The 26,295-nt window shown below is 48.8% G+C and overlaps 1 protein-coding gene across 1 annotated transcript in view; it reads right to left on the bottom strand.

Moving 5' to 3' along the window:
- Positions 1–302: 302 nt before the first annotated feature.
- The window catches only part of LOC130390999 (protein diaphanous homolog 1), a 43,113-nt gene continuing 17,120 nt past the window's right edge, over positions 303–26,295 (bottom strand). Inside the window, exons 2-17 of the mRNA XM_056601186.1 lie at positions 23,950–24,108; positions 22,881–22,982; positions 20,616–20,746; positions 19,647–19,730; positions 19,459–19,522; positions 18,899–19,038; positions 17,405–17,510; positions 17,123–17,233; positions 16,609–16,727; positions 15,328–15,444; positions 12,546–12,661; positions 9,179–9,243; positions 7,061–7,240; positions 3,577–4,191; positions 462–576; positions 303–328 (exon numbers count right to left, since the gene is read on the bottom strand). Of these exons, the coding sequence (XP_056457161.1) occupies positions 309–328; positions 462–576; positions 3,577–4,191; positions 7,061–7,240; positions 9,179–9,243; positions 12,546–12,661; positions 15,328–15,444; positions 16,609–16,727; positions 17,123–17,233; positions 17,405–17,510; positions 18,899–19,038; positions 19,459–19,522; positions 19,647–19,730; positions 20,616–20,746; positions 22,881–22,982; positions 23,950–24,108 (2,244 nt within the window). The 3' untranslated portion in view covers positions 303–308. The remainder of the gene's footprint in view (positions 329–461; positions 577–3,576; positions 4,192–7,060; positions 7,241–9,178; positions 9,244–12,545; positions 12,662–15,327; positions 15,445–16,608; positions 16,728–17,122; positions 17,234–17,404; positions 17,511–18,898; positions 19,039–19,458; positions 19,523–19,646; positions 19,731–20,615; positions 20,747–22,880; positions 22,983–23,949; positions 24,109–26,295) is intronic.

Here is a 26,295-nt window from a genome sequence, read left to right as displayed (position 1 = left end):
TTGACACTATGCTGCTGAAGGAATGCAAATGTGCAGCCTGCCCTCCACAGGGAGAGGGGAAAGGGTGAAACAGACTGCCTGTGTGTGCGCTGGCTTAGAGACTGAAACATGTGTGTCCCCACTAATCCGGGGGCATGATGCATTGGGGGGACTGATGTGAGTATACATATATATGAATGAATGAGAGAGAAAGAGACCGAAAGATAGAAAGCGAGAAAGCGAGAGAGCGAGAGAGCGAGAGAGAGAGAGAGAGAGAGAGAGAGAGAATGAGAATGTTTGGGGTGGGTGTATAGCTGTTTGAACGCGTCTCAGTGCTTACCTTTAGAAGCTGATGGCAGTGGAATGGTACATAAGGAGGGAAAGGGATGAAAAAAAGAAGATACAGAATTTAGTTTTTTGGTATCAAGCTAAAACCTTACAAGAAAATGACACACAAGCCATTTTGCTGAGAATACACTCACTTTTGGTCGCCGAGGAAAAAGCCAGCGTGAGCTTGGCAAAGAGTTCATTGTTTTCGTAGCGGCCCTCTTTGGCCTTGGTCCAGAAGCTGTTCTCATTCAGGTCCTCTGGTCCAATCTGTCAGACATGAACCCACATGATGACATACTCTTCCGTCAATGTTGATATCTATTTTTGTTATCAATGCAATTGCATATAATTGACGGTGAAAGTTGCAGAGGGAGAGGGGGGCCGGGCGAGAGCGGGCGAAAGAGGGAGAGAGAGAGAGAGAGAAGGCAAAGGAGCGAGCAACGGAGAGAGGGAGAAATAATGATTTATAAGCCAGCAGCTCAGCGAGCCGGTCCGTGAGAGGAGCCATTCTCAGACAGAGGAAGAGTTAATTAGGAGGCAGAGCTACAGGTTGTGAAGGGGAGAAGTGGTGCCTAAATAAATGAGCAGAAACAGCAGAACAGCCGAGGTACTTTGCCCCGACTCTCTCCTTTGCTCCATCTTCACCTCCACTACAGGATACAAGAACTCCTCATTGTCCCTACCTACGTCCGTTAGCAGGTACAGCTACAGATCCACCGCCCCATTGAAACCTGACACACGTTTACCAACCACTTCGAGACTAAATCCGAGTGTCGCTAGGCTGACGATGGCTAGAAACGCTCCCTCGATCTTTTGTTGAGGCCGAATATAACAGAAAGAAAAGAAAACAAAGAAAGAAGCCAACAGCTTGTGAAAGGTCAGCATTGGGGGTTTCGACTGTGATATCTGCTGCCGTACGGCACCCAAAACCTAAAGTCACTTTGGACTTTATTCTTCTGTCTCCGTACAAAAAATTAAATCCTTTATGCTGCATCTCACAATGACACTCGGGCCCGCCCCATTCATCTTCCTCCATAATTTCTATATACCCACTCCCTCTCAATTTGGACCAAGCCTACAATTAACTTTGAGCCCGAGTGGTTCCTGTGAACATTACATTTTTTTAAGTACATCAATAGAGCAAGAAGCAAGCGAAAGACAAAGAGGAGGGGGGGGAGAAGAGAGAGAGAGAGAGAGAGAGAGAGAGAGAGAGAGAGAGAGAGAGAGAGAGAGAGAGAGAGAGAGAGAGAGAGAGAGAGAGAGAGAGAGAGAGAGAGAGAGAGAGAGAGAGAGAGAGAGAGAGAGAGAGAGAGATCGTGAGGAAGGCGGGGGAGATAAAACAGAGGAATATGTGATGCCTGTCATTAGGGATGAAAACCTTGGTGAAAGATACAGACTGGCTGTGTGAGTGTGTATACGCATGTGTATACGTGTGTGTGTGTATACACGTGTATGTGAGTGTGTATACGTGTGTGTATGCGTGAGTGTGTGTGTATGTATACGTGTGTGTGAGATTGTGTATACGTGTGTGTGACTGTGTGAGTGTGTATGTATATGCGTTTGTATATGCGTGTGTGTGTATGAGAGAAGGGGAAGGAGGATGGAAACAAAGCCATGGCAAAGGAGGGCAACAGAGTGGTGGTGGCGGAGAGGAAAAATAAGTTAATTTAAACTACAAAAGAAGGCTGTCCTTCTTGAGCAGCGATTTAATTATCTTTCGGTGGCGCAGTTAAAAGAAGCAGCCTTATTAAAAAGCAATTTCTGTGACACCCTCGCCAAAAGGCCTCTCACGCACCCGACTGAAAGAAAGACGCGCTCGTGAGTGCGAAAGAATGAGGGAGGTAATGAGAGAGAGAGAGAGAGAGAGAGAGAGAGAGAGAGAGAGAGAGAGAGAGAGAGAGAGAGAGAGAGAGAGAGAGAGAGAGAGAGAGAGAGAGAGAGAGGAAGAAAAGAAAGTGAGAACGAGAGAGAGGGAGCGAAAGGGGCTAAATGCTGACGAAGCCGAGTGAAGCCATTAAACAGTAGCTTTAGGCTAAAGGGAGACAGAGGGCCGTATTGATGTTTTAACCATCACAGATGAGAGGAACCCAGCACAAATCATATAGTCATGACACACGCGCGCTGTTAGAATCTCTCTCTCTCTCTCTCTCTCTCTCTCTCTCTCTCTCTCTCTCTCTCTCTCTCTCTCTCTCTCTCTCTCTCTCTCTCTCTCTCTCTCTCTCTCTCTCTCTCTCTCTCTCTCTCTCTCTCTCTCTCTCAAAAACTCAGACATGTAACAAATTAACTTTAATGAACCTAATCATTCTAGAATAGATACTTCATATAACTTTATTTAAATATCTATATTTTACAATTTTGTCTTGCGAGGTCAAATGAGGTACATCGGAGAGAGAAATCTGAATATTAGAGTGTGGTGGGATTTCTATATAGGGATGGCTGAGGGGTTCTTTGCTGCCTCATTACTTATATTAGCTGGTTGAATCTATCATTTTTATAAATATATAAAGTTACGGCACAGACGTCAACGAAATTCTTGTGGAGTCCAATTCACGGGACTGTCCTACAGAGGGCGCTATAGTGTATTGGCATAAAAAAAAACATTATCTTCTGTTCGGTCGTTTCATAAAAAATAACGGCATGCCGACCCCGCAGAGCCCCGGAATTGAATCCCAAAATGAATCCCAGACATTTGTACCGGGCGCGTCATCCATACGTAATCCATTCCAAACCTGCCTGGCAACAGATGATCGCAACGGACGATCGCGTCGAACGACGTGAAAGGTTAACGGACATTCGCGAACCTTCTATCTAGCGATCCGTTATCTGTAATATATTTTGACAAAAAAAAAAAAAAAGTGTTATCTAGCAATCCGTTTTCTGTATAATGTTATTTCGTCTTTGGCAACATGAGCGCGAATGTTTTTTGAAACCCGCTTTAAACACTCAGTTTACTAGCTAAATTTGATTAAACAATTAAATACAATACAAATATAAAGTAAAAACAAGTGCTATCTAGCGATCCGTTAACTGTATTATGTTATTTCGTCTTTGGCAACATGAGCGCGAATGTTATTTGAAACCTGCCCGGCAACGGACAACGCGATCATCTGTTGCCAGACAGGTTTGGAATGGATACGTATGGATGACGCGCCCGTTACAAATTTGGCAGCCGGTACAAATTTGGCATGACACCCGCGTTAATGGCAGAGGCTCAGCGGCGGCGAGCCCCACACCGTACCCACACCGTACCCCACAGACAGGCCTTACCTTGCTCCAGTTGGCCCTCTTCAGCTGCACCTCTGGCTTGTACTCCTTCTTAGGCTGGAGGCCGAAGGGGAGCGGGGGGGGGGCCGCGTGGGCCCAGCTGCCAGGGGGCGGCGGGGGCATGCCGATGCCCGGAGGTGGAGGAGGAACACCCATCCCGGGGAAAGGTGGAGGCGGCGGGGGACCCCCCATGCCCGGGAGTGGGGGTGGCGGGGGTGGTCCGCCCATGCCGGGGAGTGGGGGTGGCGGGGGTGGTCCGCCCATGCCGGGGAGTGGGGGTGGCGGGGGTGGTCCAGCCATGCCCGGGAGTGGGGGTGGAGGTGGAGGTCCCGGCATTCCCGGGAGAGGGGGTGGAGGTGGAGGACCCGGCATTCCCGGGAGAGGGGGTGGAGGTGGAGGTCCCGGCATTCCTGGGAGAGGGGGTGGAGGTGGAGGTCCCGGCATTCCCGGGAGAGGGGGTGGAGGTGGAGGACCCGGCATTCCCGGAAGAGGAGGTGGAGGGGGAGGCATGCACGCATGTCCCGGCACTGGAGGGGCGGGAGCGGGCGCGGGCACGGGAACGAGGACTGTGACCACTTTGGTCTTGGCTTCTACCAGGTCCTGGGACAGCTTCTCAATCTGCAAAGAGAGAGAGAGAGCGAGAGCGAGAGAGAGAGAGAGAGAGAGAGAGAGAGAGAGAAACACAGAGAGAGAGAAACACAGAGAGAGACACAGAGAAAGAGACATAAAGAGACACAGAGACAGAGCGCGCGAGAGAGAAACACCGAGAGAGATAGATAAAGAGAGAGACAGAGAGAGAAAGAGAGAGAAAAAGACAGAGAGAGAGAGAGGGGGGAAACAGACAGACGGGCACAAAGAGACAGAAGAGGGAACGAGAGAGACGGAGAAGGAGAGATAAAAAAAAGCTTTTTAATCGCACTTAAATAATTCCAGGTATACCTGCGTGTCATACGTTTGTGTGCGTGCATGGGGCACGGATGGCCATATTTCTGCATTTGTTTCAAATGTCAATCCATGCAAAGTGCCTTTGTCGCACACGTCTCTGCAGCGCACACACACACACACACACACACACACATCCCCCGGAGGAGGGACGGCGCGGTGATGAACGCCGCCGCGGCTTGCCAAACCGCGGCGGCCCTCAGAAGGCCGGCTCTTTGAAAGAGGCGGCCGGCGCCAGATGAAGAGCTGGACCCGCCATCACACGCTGGGACGGTGACAGACCGCAACGTGTGAAGGGGCCCTGATGGGCAGCTTCTCAAAGTCACCAGATGAGAGAGGCTGTTTTTCTCTTTTAATGCCTTTGATGGAAGGAGAAGGAGGAGGGGGAGGGGGGTTAGGCTTTGGGCCTGTATATGTGTGTGTGTGTGTGTGTGTGTGTGTGTGTGTGTGTGTGTGTGTGTGTGTGTGTGTGTGTGTGTGTGTGTGTGTGTGTGTGTGTGTGTGTGTGTGTGTGTGTGTGTGTGTGTGTGTGTGTGCACGCACGGGTCCATGCACAGAGGGAAGAGGCTCCTGCTGGCTTCAGACACGTCGGATCAGCGTCATGGCGCATGCCCCGATCAACACGCAGATCAACACACACACACACACACACACACACACACACACACACACACACACACACACACACACACACACACACACACACACACACACACACACACACACACACACACACACACACACACACACACACACACACACGTACTTTTAGACATATGGAACAAAGACGATCCGACCGCAGCATTACGCGCTCAGAACAGACTGTTCTGGGTCACACACATGTGTGTGTATGCGTCTGTGTGTGTGTGTGTGTGCATGTGCCTGACAGCAGCAAGGCCCAGCTGGTGGGGCAGCAGGACTGTGACAGCTACGCGGTCCAGGTCTGTTCCTGCGGTACACACAGCCCGCTCCGTCAGGAGCTGCAACGTGTCATAACGCCGTTCCTTGCAGCCCTCAGTCTCCTCCTCCTCCCTTTACGCTCTCTCTTTCCCTCATTTCCCCCAGCCCCTAATTCAACTTGCCATTCTCGACGCAAGACTACATCGAGATGGACCAGGGGCTGGAGGAGGATGTCTGCTGTGCACTGATGCTGTTGATGCCTCACCATACATCATTTCCTTCCTGCCGTGGCTCATTTTGACCGAGCGTATATGTGTGTGCGGAATGGTGTGCGTGTTAGTGTCTTCGCAATGTTGTGTGTTAGTGTCTGCGGAATGGTATCTGGTGTTAGTGTGCGGACTGGTATGCGTGTGTGTGCGCAGTTCTTTTTGTGTGCGGTTTGTTGAATGTGTGTGTGTGCAGTGCGTGCAGGGGAACTTTAGTACCATTGCGCTGCTCTGGGGCGGCCTAACATCCCTTCGTCCTAGAACATTGCCCGCCTATTTATCCGTATCAAGCCAAACTGGGCTTTGTTTCGGAGCACTCGCTCCGAGATGGGCTATAAATCGCGGCTCGAATGGGAGGGGAAAAGTTGAACGACTTCACAGCTAAGTGTTCTCCTTCACACAAGTCCCAGGATTGAGTTGATGAAAATGTACCCAGGCGTTGGGAAGATAAGGGCCGCCGTTCTCGTCTCTGAGCGTATTCTCCGCAGGGCGATTTACGGGGCTGTGAGTATGCTCTTGTCACTCTTAACAGAAACAAGTGCTCGCACAATGAGACTGTAAAACGCGTGGTAGTATTCAATGAAAGCCTCTGGCGGGTGACATGCTTTTAAGGGGAGAAACAGAAAGAAATCGAGAAAGTCGTGTTAACTTTTTAACAGGATCCAGTGTGACAGAGGGATCGCCAAGTTTTGAAAGTGAGTGCAACATTAAAATAATTGTGTTTTTCCACAGCTGACTGTGTAACGAGGTGAAGCGACAACTGCAAGGCCCGAACCACACCCTCTTTGCAGTGATGGAGGCTCCATTGACAAGGTGGATGCCATCCGATTGGAGGATCATGTATCGTATGATTTGATGATGGAGACAAGGTGTCAATACTGGGAACCTTGTTTGATGTGTGGAAGCCAAGGACGCTCAAGTAGAGGTGGCGGTCAACAGGACAATAGTTGCCGTGTACAGCTCACTTATGACATGCTGTCATTACCCGGTTAGAGCACCGTCAGAGCACCGTTTACAGCAGTTGTTTTTCAAAGTGCTGGTATTCACAAATTGTTCGACAGCCCACTCAGAACACTGAAGTGAGATTCGATTGCACTTACCTTCGCTTTGCATGCCTCCCAGAATGGAAGCTTGTCACAACCATCATCTCCGCAGAGTGCACACTTTTACCACCGTGTTTTGAATTGTTTGAATAAGAGGGAACTAATGATGGGTAAAATAAATATCACTAAACCCTCCGTCTCTGCGTGCACACCTGCCAGGGCAGAACATTGCATCACAGAGCTAGCAGACAAGGGGAAACAAATCCTTCAATTGATGGCGTCTTTCCATCCTTGTGCGTGCGTGTGCGTTTGAGAGCGTGTTATGCGCGGGTGTACCTGCTGCTGCAGTGTGCCTAGTTTCTTCTGCAGGCCCTGGTTCTCCTTGTCTTTCTCCTGCTTGGAGGAGGACAGCAGCTCCTTCTCGCTGCTGAGGTCCTGCAGGCGCACCTCGTAGTCCGCCTCCAGCTTCCTCAGCTCCACCTGCAGCTCGTGGCGCGACGTCAACTCGACGTCAAGCTACACACGAGACACACACACACATGCACGCAGACACATGCATGCAAACACACACACACACACGCATGACATTTGTGACAGAGACTAATTTCAATGCATTTTCTGCCAAAAGCGATAACGCCATAGATCAGTGGTTCCCGGCCTTCTTTGCCATGTGACCCCATTTCCCGCTCTGAAAACTTTGGTTTTTTACCCAATCAACGTCTGCCGGATATATCAGTGTGCCGGCGAACCTAATCGCATCGCTCTGCTACACAATGGGTGATTAGCGGTAGTTTGCTTGAGGCTGTGAATCATCGGCCGTACGCACATTCGTATATACGGGAATATTAAGACCTTTAAAAAAAACATTGATTGGCTAAAAGGGTTAAAGGTTTAATAAAACAATGTTGTAGACCGTAAAGGATACACTGGATTCTGTGACATTTGCGAGTTACCAAACAGAATTACAAAAAAAGTGGCCAGGGTGAGGAGGAAGAAATAAAAGGGGGAATTGTTAAATGAGAAAAATAATTCCAATCATGTGGGTGAAATGCACTGGAGGGCCCGACCGTGTGGAGAGGAAACTTTGGGGCCGGTGATGTCAGAGGTGTGTGCGGTGCGGGGGAGAAAGGTCAAGTCACTCATAAATAATTCATCCTGAGGAATTATTATTTGGAAAAGTCGGCCAATGGTGTGACAGCCACCGCCCAAATGCTTAATGAGCCTCCAGGATGTGTTGATGTGTGTGCGTGCATACGCGTGTGCGTGAACGTGCGTGCATTTGTGTGCGTGTACGTGCGTGTATTAATGTGCGTGTACGTGCGTGTATTAATGTGTGTGAGTGCGTCTGAGTGCTGGTGTGCGGGAACACACAGCTTCCCGGTGGGAGCTACAGCAGTCAAAGAGCTGGAGAATGCATTTCCCACAGTAGGGAGTCTTTCGATTTCATTGTATAATTCACACTGCAGGGACAGACACCGTGCTGCTGTCAGACCAGCTCTCCTTTCAGGGCACTTTCCCTTTGGGAGGAGAACCATGATTGAGACCTAATCTTAATATTCCTCACCGTCAAACGGTGGAGGACTTATTTTTTAAGGATTTTCGCCAAGCATTTGTTTTGACCATTTTGGCAAATAAGCTCCAGCACACACACACACACAAACACACACACACACAGCTGTGTAGTTTGCTGACAGCGGATTTTTCTTTGCTCTAGCCGTCGTATTTCTGACAGCCTTGTCTCTAATCCCTACCAAAACGAGTCGAGCTGCAATTATACCATCATACACCACTACGGCGATCAGGGGCGCGTGTGCATGTGTGCATGTGTGCATGTGTGCATGTGTGCGTGTACAGCCATGCACCACGACTGCATCAACTACATGCGTGCGCGTGTGTGGGGAAGTGTGCGAGAGCTTAAGACTGAGCCTAGTTTCATCTCGCTCGTCGCAATTATCCTGTCACTTCTATAATAGGACAGAAACACCAGGGAAGCAGCCCCCCGCAATCAAGGCATTTACCCCCTCCGTGCCCGTCTGGGCGCGCTGGTGTCGCTGCGCTCGTCCACGCGTCTGACGACGGCCCTGGCGCGTGAGCGTTTCTGTCGCGGCGCCGTCACAAGCAGGCACGTGCGTGTGTACTAAATTATCTCTGTTTCGTCCATACCCCTCCTCATCCCCTCTCCCCCCCCCCCCCCTGCTCATTTGCAACCAGCCCACCCGAGGGGGGAGGGGGGGGTCTGATTAAGGTCCCGCTGTGTCCGCCCGGGTGGAGCGCAGTGCCGTCGGCGGTGCGTGCAAGTGTGCCTTGATGTATGTATGTACTTTCCCCGAGTGAAGGACGATGTAGGCAGCGTCGGTTACATGGTGCAGAAGTAGTGTATGCGTGGGAGTGCGTACATGCGGGGAAGTGTGTGCATGTGTGTGTACGTATGTGTGTATGTGTGTGTGTGTGTACCTTCTTCTCCAGCTCAACGGCCTTGGCCTCGCTGGTCTTCACCTTGGTCTGGTCCACCATGTTGTCTGACAGGGGGAGGGGGGGAGGGGGAGAGGGTGCAGGGGAGAGGGAAAGATAAGTCAGATGAGATGGATTTTCAGACAACACACCTGCTCATGTCTGGCTGTGAATATTTCGTGCCCTTCAGCGTGACACACACACACACACAATGTATTCAGACAGACACTCAGCCAGTGTCCTATCTGTCTGCTTTTGTGTTTTCCTTATCACACTTCTCAGAGACCAGATTCGTGATTCGATGGCAGCCGAATCTCATTACAATAGAATCCTATCTGGTAGACGCTGCTGCCACACATACAAACACACACACACACTCTCTTTTTCGTGTTTTCTCTCTGTGGGAGACGAAGGAGACAAAACTAAGCTCATATTTCCAAAGCCCACCAATAGATTGACTGCGCAGCCTGACTAGAGTTTCCTCCCATCCTCTTCGTCCAGAGATACAAGATGAATAGCGAGATGAAGTTTGCCCGGATCAACAACAACACTAGTCTGGGTGGAAGGAGGGGGGGTGCCATCGCCAGACGCTCCGGTTGGCTGAGGCTGAGCCGCAGCCCGGGATGAGCCAATGGCAGATCTCCTTGGTATTCTTCCTGTGTAATTGCAGGGGTCCACAGGTGGCTTGGGGGCCTCGGGGCAGAGTGGGCACGTGCAGCGAATAGGGCGGCTTGGCACACAGATAAAGGCTGCCGGGTAATTGGACGGCAAAGACAGTGATGCCCCATGCCAAAGAGCAGAATTAAAGTTTAACCAGAAGACAGAAGGATAAGGGAAACGTGTGAGAAATGACAAGCGTGTAAACTTCAAAAACTAGTAGCGGTTGGGGGGGGAAGGAAAAGAAAGAAAATGACACCATATGTTCCAAAGGCTTAATATAATAATGAAGATTAATCTGCAATTAACGTCGGGGGGTTAATGAAAACTGTAGAGCTCGGCTAAACGTGTGCCTATGCTAAGTGAGGAGTGGACGCTGAGAAGATGGGAGGAAGAGCTGATGAGGATGAAGAGGAAGAGGAGGAGGAGGAGGAGGAGGAGGTCGGGGCCGGGACAGCATAAGGCGCGGGGGCTAACGGCGCTGAAGTGTGTGTAAAACGGAGTGCATGCAGGGGAATTTGTGAGCGGTCTTGTTGTGGCGTGGACATGAAGGGGGCTCGGGGCGAGGTTGGCGTTGCTTCTGTCATGGTGGTGGGGTTTTAAATGGGACACGCTCAACAGCAGACTACTATTGGAGGGGGGGGGGGGGGGGGGGGGTTTTGTGTGGGGTTGTGTGCGTGTGTGGGTGTGTGTGCGGAACAGGGAGGGCTGGGGGTGTGACTGTGTGAAGAATTGTAAGAGTTCAAAGAAAAACACTAAATAATGTATGCAGGGCACAATTGGGCTGCCTTCCACTGATAATAACTCTGGCAGCGCTAAAGGAGGCCATTCTTGCTGGTATGAGTGACTCCGTGAGTGGGTCTCCATGTGTGTGAGTGGGTCTCTGTGCGTTTGCATGTGTGCAAGCGAATGTGCACGTACGCACGTTCGTAGTGGGACACATTTAGCAGCGGCACAATTAGAGCCTCCTGCAGTGGGCTAGAGAGGGCTGCCATAAAAGAGTATTGAACTCTTGAGACACGTCCTGTCCTTCTCTCTGCTCTGGTTTCCTTAGTGGAGTGGTCCCTTTTTTTTAACACCCAAGCCTGGTGCAGTAGTCCATTCAGCTGCACGGCCCACCCGACAGCTCATAGACAGTCCTCCGGGGTGTGAAGACCGAGGGAGTAACACGTCGCTGGTTTCGACTTTCAGTGGCACTTTGGTTTTGTGTATTATACATTACACACACACACACACACACACACACACACACACACACACACACACACACACACACACACACACACACACACACACACACACACACACACACACACACACACACACACACACACACACACTTGAGGTAGCAACTATCCTGGAGCTTGAAAGACTCTACGCCTACGGTTGGAGTGAAATAAATGCGGTGGACAGATAAAGAGCACAAAAAAAGGTCAGGGAATAATGAGAGATTTTATCGATCGCCTCTGCGCCTCAGGCAGCATTATATTTCTACTATGTTTTATTCCGACTCCCTGCGGAGTCGAGCACGCGCGGTGCGTGTCAGAAGGGCGGGGCTCCCTGACTCCCCGCCAAGAGGGTTGATATCCGCTCGCGCACGACAGATTAAGACGTAAGGAGCTTCGAGCGGCGTCCTGCTGTGTGCTTGAGGTTTTTAGGACGCGAGCAGTCCTGAATATATCCACCAGTCAGCAATTAGTAAGCCAGCTAAAGGAAGGCAGTCATAATGGCTACACTGGAAACACTTCCACTTTCCCATCGTCCAGCCAGAAGCACCGTCCAATTCTTTGTTTGTATCCACCATTCCCGCTTCAGACCTGATATTGAAGCTATCTCCCTCATCACAGTTGGATTGTTTTAGAGCTACATGTGTTTGTTTTTGATGTGCGAGACTCTTCACTTTGTGATGTGTGAAGACGATTTAGATGCGAAGATGATGAAGATTTGAAGATGTGTGAAGTCACAAGCCTTGGAGAAGACAGAGTGGAGTATTTAACCCAGACACCACTGCCGGTGATAGTCTAGCCCTGTCCTCCATTGATTTGGGCTAAATTGGGCAAAGGCTAACTCAAGCACTGGGCAGACAAAGAGAAAATAAATGTTACATAGATACTCGTCTGACTATGGGCAAGATGAAAACAACCTTATTTCTCCAAAGTCTGAGTATTCCTTCGTACAGGAGTTAGAGATGGACATAAGGAGTGTCATCTGCATAAGTAACATGGCAAATGTAATTGTGGACATGGCTTTAGTGCTCTAATGTCTTCGTTTTGCCAAGTGAATTTGTTTATAAATTTACTTTTTAAATTGCATTAGTTCACTGAAGCATATGCACATCACTCTGTCTCCCCCCTGTGGTTCAACTGGGGAACTGCATTTGTTGACCACAGAAACAAGTGAACGTGTTTCTGTGTTATTATGTGTCGACCACTTTGGGGGGCACTCAAGGACCCTACGCACTCACACAATCAAACGCGACATCAGCAGCCTTCAAATCAAAACAAAGATAATGAAACATACAAAACTATATAAATATACGTGTGTATTCCTATCCAATCAACACGGTTTAAACAAGGACGACCACTTGAGTGGTGCTCCAAAAGAGGGGGAGGTGATGGGGGGGCTGCAGGTACGCGCTGGTGCTTGCGTTTGTGTTTGCGCGTGTCGGCGCGTGTGCTCGTGTCCGCGCGTCCGCCTCCCCCTTCCGGCTCACCTATCAATCCCTCGATGTCCAGCTGGAGGTTGCGGCACTTGAAGTCCGGGTCGGCGCCGTTCCGGTGCAGCACGATCTGGGCCACGCACTCGTCCATCAGCTTGTAGTACTGGGGCCTGGAGGGGACGGGAGGCCACAGCATGAAGGACCATAAACAACGCCCCACGGAGGGACGGCTGGGGCTCCCAGTCCCAGCGTTCGCTCTCAAGGCTCCGTCCTAGACTATTAAGGCCGTCTTTCTATTGCACTTTAGAGGGGCAAGGAAAGATGAGAAGGGGATGTCACAGAATGTAGCTTGAGAGGAAGCTGCTTGGAGACTGCGACCGATTAAAACAGGACAAAACCGGTCTGGTTGAGCGGTGTTGCCATCGCAGCCGTGTGGCCTGAGTTCACCTCGGCATCTGTGTATAATGTCGATATTTCTTTATGCTCCAAAATGACGAAAACCTAGCAACGTATGAATAAGGCTAAAAAACATTAAGCGACGCAGATGGAGAGAAGTGAAGTGATCACAAAGGACACAAAAGTAGACAGACAGACAGACAGACAGACAGACAGACAGACAGACAGACAGACAGACAGACAGACAGACAGGATAGGGGGCGGTATGGGGAGATAGCGTTCATATTGTGTCGGTGTACACAGGGGGCAAGTGGTTCATGCTTTCTTGAGGTGGAGAAGACGTTTTGTTGTGTATGAGGGGACGTGATGCCCTGGGAGCGACAGAAATGTGGTGCCACGGATCAGACATTTGTGTGTGTGTTTCTGCGCGCAAAAGTGTGTGTGTGTGTGCACACTGCTCTGTGTACATTTGCTGCACATGTGAACAGGCAGTTGGTGCGTGACAGTTTCAGTTTCTTGTCTCAAAGATTGATTCTGTGTAAGTGTATGAATGTGTGCGTGTGTGTGTGGCATGTGCGATGAAGGCCTGTAGACACTCAATTTTTAAGGTGTCTGATTCACTGACCCTGTATGAAGCCCCCGGAGCCACAAACACAATACCTAATATATTCCCTTTCTCCCTTGCTCTCTCGGTGTGTGTGTGTCTCACTCTCTCTCTCCCTCCAATGCTCACTGCTCTCCCCCCCTCCCTTCCTTAGCTTTGCAGGTTTATCCGTGGAGCGAGAGTGCCATCCAGTGCTGATTCAGGGAACAACAACCACGTCTGACTACGGCAACTTAGAAATTGTGGCTGGTTAATAAAGTAAAGTTTCATTGCAGCAAGTTAAATAATATGCAGCTACTTTTCTATTAAGATACGGCCATTATAATATGCATAATGTGAAGGCTGGAGACAAAAAGAGTAGTCCAACAATAACCGCGGTCATTCAAGTGGAATTCTAGTGTGTACGTGCATGTTTGTGCGTGTGTCTGTGTCTGTGTGCACGCACACACACGTGTGTGTGTACGCACACATGTGTGTGTATAAGCTTATCAAGTCATTTCGCACCATATGCTCCAACCTGCCCCAGCAGCACAAAAGTCCAATCTCGACTTCTCACTTCATTCCCTATACCCTCCCTCACCTCCATCCATCTCCCAATCCATCCATCCACCCTCAGCCTCCACCCTCCCACGGCAGACCCTGTGTTTAACAGGAGCCACAATTTCCCGCCTGTCTGATACCATCAAGGCAACATGGGGGAGGGGTGACTGACTGACTGCTCTCTGTGTGTGTGTGTGTGTGTGTGTGTGTGTGTGTGTGTGTGTGTGTGTGTGTGTGTGTGTGTGTGTGTGTGTGTGTGTGTGTGTGTGTGTGTGTGTGTGTGTGTGTGTGTGTGTGTGTGTGTGTGTGTGTGTGTGTGTGTGTGTGTGTGTGTGTGTGTGTCAGCAGGCCTGCTTATTTTTTATTACTTGGCTTGCCCAAGTTGAGGACGTTCCTTCACTCCTGTAACTGCCTCCTTCCTCCAGTGCTAGTGTACGTGTGGGCAAGACTTCAAGCAAGTCTGTGTGCTTACTTTTCCAAGCTAATGTGATTGTACACACGAGTCTAAGCGTGTGTGTGTGCGTCTGGCGTACTTATGCAACACTATTCTCTGGAGCTCTTGACTTCTCCTCTCTATTATTCCACCCCAGTCTTGTCTTTCCCTCATTGGCTCCCCTCTCAGCCCCCCCCCCCCCCCAGGCCCCAGGGAGGGGCATTAGCATATTTCTGGCGATAAGGGGGTGGAAGGTGCTCAATTCTATTAAAATGAAATTGGACTTCTTTTTGCATGTATTAATTTCACAGCTTTGGACCGGCGTGCAGGAAAAACAAATGTGAGAAGGGGGGGGGGTACCAGACATCTGGTAACCAAGGTGAAGTTAATAGAGGGGAAATGTTTTGACTTCTTAATCCAATCAGTCGGAAAAAATGGCTTTTGGGTATGACTTGGCTGGGGAGATTTGGAGAGTGAATGTGACAGCATGCATGTACTGGCAACGGTGCGTGTGTGTGTGCGTGTGTCCGTGTGTGTCTATGTGTCCGTGTGTCTCTATGTCTGTGTGTCCGTGTGTGTCTATGTCTGTGTGTCCGTGTGCGTCTATGTCTTTGTGTCCATGTGTGTCTGTGTGTCTATGTCCGTGCGTCCGTGTGTGTCTATGTCTGTGTGTCCATGTCTGTGTGTGTCTATGTCTCCATGTGTGTCTATGTGTGTGTCCGTGTGTGTCTATGTCTATGTGTCCGTGTGTGTCTATGTGTGTGTGTCCGTGTGTGTCTATGTCTATGTGTCCGTGTGTGTCTATGTGTGTGTGTCCGTGTGTGTCTATGTGTGTCCATGTGTGTGTGTGTGATGTACACTACCTGGCCAGGTAATCATTGCGGACCAGCAGCAGGTGCTGCAGGAGGGACAGGAAGTGGCCTTCGGCCTTGGAGTCCTTCACCGTGTTGAAGAGTATCTCGAACACCTCCCTCACGTCGGTGCACGCCCCACGGTTAAGGAGCGACAGCAAACTCATGACATCACCCGTCTTATCTCATCGTGTTCATCAGAGAGATCTCAGTTACCAAAATAAATCTCGTGTTCTGATGCCCCCTGGTGGTGAAGACTACAGCAAACATCCAAAGGTCTACCAAACACTGAAAATATTTGGGAAAACACAAAGACGTCATATTTTGTTTGACTTTAAGTGTCCTTTTTAGTTGCACAATGTTTTGCAGCTGCTGCAAAACAATGTTTTTTTTGTTCTTGCACTGCAAAAAAGTCTTGCCACACTCCTGCACCCTTGTGACATCTAGTGTTGAAACGTACAACTATAAGCCACTATAAGTGATAATAATAAAATTACTATAATAAAAGCGGCAAAAGATACTCAATAATAAATCTCCATATAACTTCTGGGCACCTGTATTGTCCATGTGTCTCATATGAGTGCAACTATTCAAAGCTTGGGTGGGAATGAGCCCCTTGGCAGTTGTTATTGTCCTTCCAGCTCAACTGGTCATTTAGTAGTTTTCAACTGGTATGCTGATGCTGTCAGACAACCTCCACCTATGTCCATCTAAAATATGTGCTGAAACTATTAAAGCAGGGAAAGCCAAAGCCAAATAAAAAAAGCGTTCAGCTACCAAGAAGATGTATTGGCTCAAATAAGCTCCTGTGATCCTATCTTTGTATCTCCCCCCCAGCAGATGGAAGTGACATTGAGGGGATGAAGAAAAAAAATCTGCTATGTCTAGTGGTTAGACTACCAATCCCCAGAGACAGAGAGGGAGAGGACAAGAGACAGAGAGACAGAAACAAAGAGAGAGACAAAGACAGAGACAGGGAGAGAGAGGACAAGAGACAGGGAGAGAGAGGACAAGAGACAGAGTAAGAAAATGGGAGACAGAGAACAACAGAGAGAGAGAGAGAGAGAGAGAGAGAGAGAGAGAGAGAGAGAGAGAGAGAGAGAGAGAGAGAGAGAGAGAGAGAGAGAGAGAGAGAGAGAGAGAGAGAGAGAGAGAGAGAGAGAGAGAGAGAGAGAGAGAGAGAGAGAGAGAGAGAGAGAGAGAACAAGAGAGAACGAGAGAGAGAGAACGAGAGAACAAGAGAGAACGAGAGAACGAGAGAACGAGAGATAGAGATGTCAGGTGGAAGGATATTCCATCTCAATGCGGATGTCGTCCAGACGAGCTTTGAGCTCCTCAGAGTCTTCCTCTGCGTGCTCGTCAAACACATTCAGCTGCACCCGCAGCTCCTCGTTCTCTATGGTCCTGACATCCTATAGGGGAGGAGAGGGGGAGGGAGGGGGAAAGGGAGGAGGAGGAGGAGAGGGAGGAGAGGGGTTTCTGTCAGCCATGCTGAGTTTGGACAGGTGTGGAAAGTATGGAATGGTGGTGGGTGTGTGGCTGTGCGCCCACGTTTGCGTGTGGCCACACTCTCGATGGCCCGTGAAGTGTGTCACTCACGGTGAACAAACAAATGTGTGACAGGGAAAGCGAGAGTGGCGATAACAATTTTACCCATGACTGACTGACTGACTGACTGTAACTGTGTGTATGCATGTTTGATGACAGTCGGTCGAAGTTGCGGTAGAAAACGCTTGCACGTGTGGGGATGTGAGCGAGTGAGTGAGAGCTGAGTGAGTGAGCAGGTGGGCGTTTGAGAGCTCCCTACCATCAGGAGGTCTCGTAGTCCCAGTCTCAGCAGCTCAGAGCGGATGTGGACCCTGAAATCCAGCTCCTCTCCCCGGCTGATCAAGGCGTTGATGAGCTGCATGCAGCCGCCCTGTCCAACGCCACGCACAGATAAGACGTTACACACGCACAGGTCTCATCTTCTCATCAGGCCACTGGACCACTCTATGATCACACAGGTACGGAGTTCCTCGAGGAGAGGACAAGCCTGACGGCTGGGGCTTTCTGTTTGTTTGTGTCATTTGCCGGGGCGCTTCAGTACCTTCAGAGCCACGCTGTTTTGTTTCATCCCCGCCAAGAGAGGCTGAAACCTCTCGATGTCCTTCCTCTCCGCCTCCTCTGTGATGGCCTCCAGAACACGCTCATGGCTACAGGGACACAGAGACGATCATGTAGATCTAGAGTTACAATACACAAGCCTCAAGACCCACGTGGGGATCATGTAAACCATAGTTATTTCATTGGCTTCTTTCTCAAGATTAAGAAGAGGTTGAATTAAGCTACAATCATGCCAATACTATCCTACACAGGTCTGGGGTGATGTAGTCGAGTAGCTGTAATAACGTCCAGAGAGATAAACGGCCTCAGGTTCAAATGCATTTGTTATTTGACCTTTGTGATACGACTGAGTCTCGCTGAGGCCGAGCTCTCCTTTCCCAAGCGAGACAAGTCGACGCAATGACCAAGCACAAAATCTTCTTTCTAAAACCGTACGCTGCACGACGGCGACTTTGCAGGGCAAACACTCAAACGCTGCCGTGTGATGAACAGTGTCACGTAGGCCACCGTCCTGACTCACGTGGTCGTGCCCACCCCTGCATCTGGTCCAGAAGAGATCCTGAAGTACTGAAGTACTTCATAGAACACCCCCCCTGCAGACTCCTTCTGCTTCTCAAGGACACGCTGCAGAGAGCGGGTCAGTGGCTCCTAATGACATGACAGCGGGTGTGGGGGGGGGGGGGAGTGGGGGTTCACCTGAACGACCATCTGTCCCCCCCCCACCTCGGCTCTCCTTCTGGAGGACGCGGGGGTGGGGGGTCCGCACAGGCGCGAAGCTGCTGCCACTTAACGCAGCTTCTTCATTTGACCTGTCACCGCGCCCCTGAATAGACTGCTCTCAGAACAGCACTAATAAAAGCCTCGCCCGGTGAAGCACCGCCACCCCGGCAGACCGTTCAGAACTCACTCTTGGCACGGAGTTTACCTCCGGACACATGATTTCATGACCCTAGATATCTAAACAATTAGGGTCATAAATATTCTCAATATTCTCTCATTGCACATCTAACGATCTCGAGATCCTCACCCAACCGGACTGCTTCTATTGCATTGTTTACATTTGTATGGGGATGAAAAATCATTTGAAGAAAGATGCATCAAAGTCCACCAGCGACTTTGATCCTTTCAAAGTCCACTCAACCAGTGTTTTATGTTTCACTGAATAGAGGCAGCGCTTGAGAAAGAACTGGCGTGTCTTTTTTCTTCTCCCCTGGTTTCCACTTGCCAGACGTTCTCACCCGCACCAAAGCTGCAGCGCAGATCTGGCCTGATGTTTTATAGATGCATGGCTTCACAGAGAATACATCAGAGGCGTGCTTTCCTCCTCCTTCCCCGACTTGAAGGGGGCTGCATTAATATGATGAATCATGTGAAACTATGAAGGCACTCAGCGACCTGGGGAGTAGCGAGCAGCCTTTGAGAGGGCGAGGGGATGCAGGCCTCGGGCGAGGTGCGGCTGCGAAGGACCGGTACTCACAGGTTGTCGTTGTGGTCCAGGATGCAGATGGCCGACAGCAGCTTGATGGCGTCCACCATCATGTGAGGCACCCGGGGGTTCACGGCTCTGACCAGCAGAGGGATCCCCTCGTCGGTGGCCAGCATGGCTTTCAGACCGTACTGCAGAGAGCAGAGAGAGGGGGTTTTCAAATGAGAATCATCACCGAGATGGGAAGACTATTCTAACGAGGTAAACGTGCAGAAGACCTATTCCTTAAGATTCCTAAAGTGTATAAATAGTCTAACAGTGTCAATAAACATTCTAGATTAATAACCCCTTCTACTTTATTGATGATATTTCCTCAATGATGCAACCACAGAGCAAATGCAACACTGTGGGTGTAGGCTGACCCCTAGAGGACCTGGAACTGTACTACAACAACCGGAACAAAAACCTATTAGTCTGCCTGTTGCACTACATGCAAATGGTTTCTAAGGACAACACATTTGAATACATATGGAACTTGATGACAGAGGTAAAGCTTGTTGCAGAAAACTGTGTTTTGAGTCTTGCAGGCTTTAATCCGATAAAGATCTCACCTTGTTGTTCATGAAGGCCTTGAGACACCGGATGATCTCGTGTTGACATTTCCCCGATACGTTTCTGGAAGGAGACGAGACGAGACCACAGACAAGGACTTTAAACCACACAACCGCTCGGACAACAAAAGACGTTGTTCATTGCCTTTGGTCATGCAATTGGCCGTGCGAGGGAGAGTTTGCCTTACGGGTACTCGTCTCTCTCCTCCTGTAGTTTCCTCAGCAGGCTGAGGAGCAGTACCAGACCCTCGTCACCAAAGTTCTGCACCCAGCTGGGGAGGGGGAGGGAGACAGACACCATCATCAGAAATGAACGTTGATATCAACGTGACCAGACGGATCGTTTTAAGTGTTGTGCATAAATATATGTATTGTTGTACATACACCGCTGTAAACAACATTTTCCCTGGTAGGATAATAAAGTAAAACTTGAATATGAACTGTGTAATACTCAATATCATCATGAGTAACTTCATGTTTTAATGTCAGTCACATGTTCTTTGTCGATGTGTTTCTGAGACGTGCAGGTGCAGTTCAACACTGAGGTCTGTAGAGGGCGCCCATTCTAAAATAAAATACCCTTTTTAAAAGCCACTCCCCTTATCTCTATTGCTCACAGTGTGAAGGGTCTATACCCTGCTGGCTTACATGTGTAGAGGCTTTTTTTGTATTTTATTCTATAAGTAAAGAAGTAATTCATTCCTTATTGTTAACTTATCTCCATTGGTTGCATCAGCAGCAGTATTATCATAAGAACTACGAAACGACTACAGGTCACGTTGCTAGCCCTAGATCTATCCCAGAGGGAATGGTACAATCAGGATGGCCGAAACCTATTTGTTAGCTGGCTAATGGAACCGTGCTGAAAGTTGATGAGAAGTCAAACACTGATCCTGCGCGCGCGTGAGTGAGTGAGTGCGAATGAAAAGTGTGTTGGTGTTTGTGAGAATGAAGTGTGTGCATGCGTGTGAGAACGAAAAGTGTGTGGGTGTGTGTGAGGATGAAAAGTATTTGCGTGTGACAGTGTGTGTGTCTGTGTGTGCATGTGTGAATGAAAAGTGTGTGGTTGTGTGTGAGAATGACAAGTGTGTGGGTGTGTGTGGGAATGAAAAGTGTGTGGTTGTGTGCGTGTGCAGAGTGCGTGTGTGCGGTCTAACCTGACTGGGTTGTTGTTGAGTGAAACTCTGAGCGACTCCAGGCAGCCCAGTAGCTGAGTGTCTCTGATGTCTGACCTCAGCTCTTGGATGTACATCTGCGCTGACCTGGAGCTCTCCTTCTGGCTCTGGCCCTGCAGATAGAAGACAAGACAAACAGTCGGTCAGACAAGACACAGACAGAGACAGACTGAACTACAGGCATACAGGCACACAGAAAGACACAGACAGAGACAAACAGTGCGTTTACATGCAGAGTCATTATCGGATAAAGAAACTAATAAGACTTTTAAAATGCATGTAAACACCTTTACCCGATCTACTTCGGAACGCAATCGGCACATGAACGGACAAGCGAGATCGGATAAGAACACCTAGATAACTCGGTCATTGTCCGGTTTCTACCTGCATGTAAACCCGCGTCGGATTTCGTGTTCTGCGCATGATCGAGATCTTGCGGCCGGGGGAGGTGAGCCGGAAGTAGAAGGAGACGATAGTCGTGTTGTTGTCGCCATTGAAATATAAACAATTCTTATTCCTTTATAAATAAAACCTGCGTCGGATTTCGCGTTCTGTGCACGCTTGAGATCTTGCGGCCGGGGGACGTGAGCCGAAAGTAGAAGGAGACGGTAGTCGTGTTGTTGTCGCCATTGACATATAAACAATTCTTATTTCTTTATAAATATAAATATTAAATTATGTCTTTATGACGCAGAAGATGGAGGAAACCGGTGTCATGCCATTGCCACCTATAAGAGTATCATCATCAACATGCATTCAGTACACACTAGGCTTCTATTTCAACCAAGGCTGAAGTAAAAGTACATGTTTTCCTAAACGTTGGTCATCGACGAGGTTGTAAAGTAGTAACTTCGGGCACATCTGTCAAATAAACGTTTTTTTCTTCTGACGTGTTTACGTTCTTAATTCCATCATTGCGCCACGACCGAACTGACAGGGATATTCTCTGATATTATGAATCTTTAGACTGCGTCGGGTTCTCCCACTCTCTGGTACTTCCACAACAAAGACTCGTAGTGGGTGTTATATCGGTCATGGTGGAGAAGGAATTGGGGGAAAGAAATTTTGACCTTGATTCTCTGAAGTCAAGATTGAAACGCTACATGGAGGCGAAAGGGATTGTTGCCGTATGCGGGACAGCTGTCAGTTCAATTCGGGTCGTTCGGGTCATTCCTCCGATGCTCCATTGTTCCGACCTCTCGGCCGTATGCGGACTCCTCCGGCGGCGGAGCAGCGGGAGGAGTCTGCATACGACCGAGAGGTCGGAACAATGAAGAGTCGGAGAAATGACATGGACCCGAAGTGAACTGACAGCTGTCTACTGAAAACATCTTTCTTGAATGCCACCTGAGTTTGTTGTTGCTGGGTCGTAGAGGTCAACCAGAAGTGGCTCAGCCATGCTCCGGCCATTATCCGACTTCTTAAAGGCCATGTACGTTCGGATAATTGACAAGGTCCGTTCGAGTAGTAAAATCGGTATAAGGCTTAATTTGATCTAGCGGTCCCATGTAAAGGCAGCGAAACAGAACAAAACGAGAGAGAGGGAGAAAGACAAGATAAGACCGAGACAGAGACAGACAAGATAGACCAGGACAGATAGGCAGTAAAAGACAGACAAGAAATAGAAAAAAGAGATTCAAGATAAGATGGAGACAGACATAGCAGAGAGGTCAATGAGAAGGAGAGACAGACAGAACGAGATACAAATCAGTCTAATCCCTAAGGAGGGCAACAAACGTTCAGGCAGGCTATATTCATTGCCAATTTAAAAGTGATGAGCCCAATTTAAAACTTGGTAAAAGGTTAGTGCACCGAGTTGATCTCAAAGGGCCTATTTGAGTCTATTTCTCTGCCAAATTAGGCGTGATATCGACCATCTGCACATGGCTTTGTTAGCCCTCTCTCTCCCTCGTGGAGCCGTTTAGCATCAGCATATTGGCCTGCTGTTCCTACAGCACTCACTCAGCCACCGACCACAACATGGTGCAGGCTCCTTTTTCTGGCTGTTGCGGTATTTTGGGAGAGATGGGTTTGCGGGGGCATGCTCAGTGGGAGCGCCGTAATGAGAACATTTTTAAAATAAACCTCTGCGGAAAACAAGATGGAAAAAAACATTGAAGAAGTTCATCCATACGGATGCTTGTTTGTTCTATAAATTCCCATAATGTAAAAAGAAAAGGCATTAAGGGACTGAATCTGCGTTCCACGACACTGACGTCAGCATTCTATTAAGGTGTGGGTACTGACAGCCTTGGACGTGTGGAGGTAGCGCGAGACCATCTCCCGCTTAATGCCGATGTCCTTCTGTCTCAGAGGCTTCTGCTTCTCCTCGTTCAGGTTCATGTCCACCTGCATAGCCGGGGGGAGAGGGAGCATTACAGAGAGGTAGAGAGAGAGAGAGAGAGAGAGAGAGATAGAGAGAGAGAGAGAGAGCATTACACAGAGGTGGAGAGAGAGGGGTAGAGAGAGAGTGAGGTAGAGATGGGTAGAGACAGAGGGGTAGAGAGAGAGGCAGAGATAGGGAGAGAGGGGAAGAGAGTGAGAGAGGGGTAGAGAGAGCGGGGGGTAGAGAGAGAGAGGAGGGCGTGATGGGGTGGACATATCAGAAGGCAGCACATAATTAATAGAGACAGAAATAGACCTGTTTGGGGAAAGAAAAAACAAGAAAACAGTTGACAGTTTAATAGGAAACTGTCCTACAAATACAAAATTAATGACATTTTAAATCAAATCTGCAAGGTGCTCCTATGTGGCAAAATTGCAGGGTTGAAACAGTTGCTTCTAAACACTCACAAAGTTGTTCAGAGGAAGCTTAATGGGCAAAAGTCTGGCTAATAAGTATAACTTTCTACTGACTGATGTTTCTACTGCTCGACTTTTCGCATTTTTCTATTGTGTGCCAGAAAATTATGTACGTGCTTTTTGGTGCAGCCTTTTCACTAAATAACCATACCACCAACGCTGTGAGTGCAATTCTAAGGACGTTTTCACAATGGGAATTGAACCCTGACCCCATTTATTCAGCATTTCTCTCCAAAAAGATGTAAAAAATTTAACGGAGAACTGTGGAATTTCCACTTAAGAAAAAATAGACAATATGATCAACTAGAAAATAATCCACTTGATTATTTAAATTTCGGAGATAGTTTGATTTAAAAACCTAAATCACAATAAGAATGTGATTAATTGCATATCCCTAACATATAGTCTAAATTCAACAGGAGCTCAGCGGACGGACCGCCCACTCTGAGACCACTTAAAGGAGGTCTCCGTTTCCCCGTCACTCAGGTCCCCGTGGCGGTCCCTCCCCCCTCACCAGCATCTGTTGGAAGAGTTCCAGCACCGACTCGTCACTCAGGTCGTGCAGCGCGGTGCTCTGTCCGCTGGGCTCGTAGCTGCTGGAGTGGCGCTGGGTGGGCCCCAGGCCCCCACGCTCCTTGTCCTTCTTCACCCTCATGCTGGTGAAGCGTTCCAGCTGGGGGGGAGGGGTTAGAGAGGACACACACACACACACACACACACGTTAGAGAACAATGTTCCTGTGATGGTCCAAAAACAGCAACGGTCGCAACATCAAGCAGGGAATCCGTAATCATCGCCACCGTCAGAAGTGAGATAATGTCTTGAGGATGGAGAATCCATCGGGCAGTGTGTAACTCTCTAGCCCCAAGACAAAATCGTATGGTTTACAACTCAACGTAAATGGCAGATGATTAGGGACAGGACAGGTGAACAGGCTGGGTGTTTTCTTTCTGGCGTACAAACAAGAGTTGTGTCTGTCCGCCGGACAAGATCAATGACGGGTCGGTGTAAGCAGCTGAGCATAAGGGGCGGCCTAAAGCAAACACTTAAGCCATCTGCTCTCCAGTAGCTGTTATAAGCTTTGGGTAACGAGCCGTCAATGTTTGGCGACAGTGCTACTGACAGTATCCGCCATTAAACAAAAATACCATTTAATGGATCTAGGCTGGGCAGCAGCGGCCTTAAGCAAACATTGCCGTGTGGGCTACCTCCATAAAGGTGAAAGTACGAAAACAAGTCGTTATCTTGTAAAGATACAGGCAGGTGGCCATGATGGCTCTTAAGGTGGGTCCAGTGACTTGGAGGCTACATCCGTTAGCCTGAGCATGCTGAGCAGTCAAGGTGCTTCTCTCCTGCATGCAGGACGGGTGAACTGATGGCTGGACGCAGACGGACAGACAACGTGATAACCAGCAACAAACGGTGGGTGTGGTCGGGGTTAGTGCGACAGACAGTGAGCGGTGAAGTTAAAGTGGGATGGTGGTGGTGGTGGGCAATGGGGAAGCACACAGATGCACATACATGCAAACATGTGTGTGGAGGTGGGGGGGGGGCTTCACGTCACAACCACACCTACCTCTTCGGGAATCAGCCGTTTGAGTTTCTGTACAGAACGGATGCAAGAAGGAGAGACACAGAAGAAAAAATTGGAAATCAAAACAAGGCACGGGAGGATTAATCAGAGAGTAGGGGAAAAACAACCGCGCAGACAAAGGGTGGAGGGGAAGGTCGATCAATTAGATGGAAATCAATCAAAGGGCTTCAAAAGGAGTAGTATATTTCAAAGGAGTTCATTACTGATTGATCATGGCAGGATAGGAGGTGGACAACACACCGGCATGCTCGCTAAATCAATGGTCTCATTAAAACTGGGCTCTAGATTAGCCCGTGGATAGTCTGGCCCCTTGGAGAAAAGACTGCCGAAGATTGAAAGCGTGACCTATTGGTGGGATGAACAGAGACTAGCAATTTTTGTCTGTGAAAGTGTCGATACGTGGTTCAGGTCCCTTCGGCCACTCAGTACACGCACTTGCAGGTCTTGTCCACTAGGTGTCCACATAACCCCAATAATGATCCTCGATGGCAAAAGTTATGTAATATCACTTGTATGCACTAGGGGGTACCTCTCCAAATGTTTACAAATTTCTTTGAAGGAAACACATTCACAAACGCGCACACACACACTTTAATCTTTTGAATGAAGATGATTGGTCACACAGTATCAGTTTTGACTGAACAGCTGGCAGAGACTCCCTCAATGGCTCATTTTCCGGGGGACAAATGTGCCACCTTCGAAAACCTGGCTAAAAACAAGTGTGAATCACTCACGATGTATTCGACGTGTGCCACATTCACAAAGGCAGCCATGGATCATCGGAAAGAAATCACTTATGCTTCATCTTGTATGATATTATTATTGCACATTTTATTGAGTTAATCTGAATCAGGTCACTGGCGCTTTAGGGGCTATTGAGCTTCTGTCTCTGATTGGATGCAGTCGATCTATCCCGGGTTGTTTACCTGGGAGCTACGTTACTTTCTGCCGTTTCTGGTGAAGTTGTGTGTTAAGGTGTTTTAAGGGAGTTTCTTCTTGCCCTCTGGGGGGGGCTAGGGTTAGGGGGTGGCATAATGACAAGGTCAGTTAAGCTCTTTCAGATTGCGATTAAGGGCTATACAAATACAATTTATTTGAAATTGAACAAGCATCCAACATCGAATAATCTATGTTGGATGCTTGTTGCCAAAAAAAGGCTAAATCGTTTTATCAACTCATTAAAGAGTCATTGTAGCTGTTGACATATTAAACTGGCTAATCTACGGAATAAACTTCCTCTGGAGTTAACCTCCCTTGCCAACTAGC

Source organism: Gadus chalcogrammus, chromosome 10, assembly GCF_026213295.1.
Source record: "Gadus chalcogrammus isolate NIFS_2021 chromosome 10, NIFS_Gcha_1.0, whole genome shotgun sequence".
In the NCBI taxonomy this organism is placed as follows: Eukaryota; Metazoa; Chordata; class Actinopteri; order Gadiformes; family Gadidae; genus Gadus; species Gadus chalcogrammus.
This window is presented reverse-complemented; position numbering and strand designations above follow the sequence as displayed.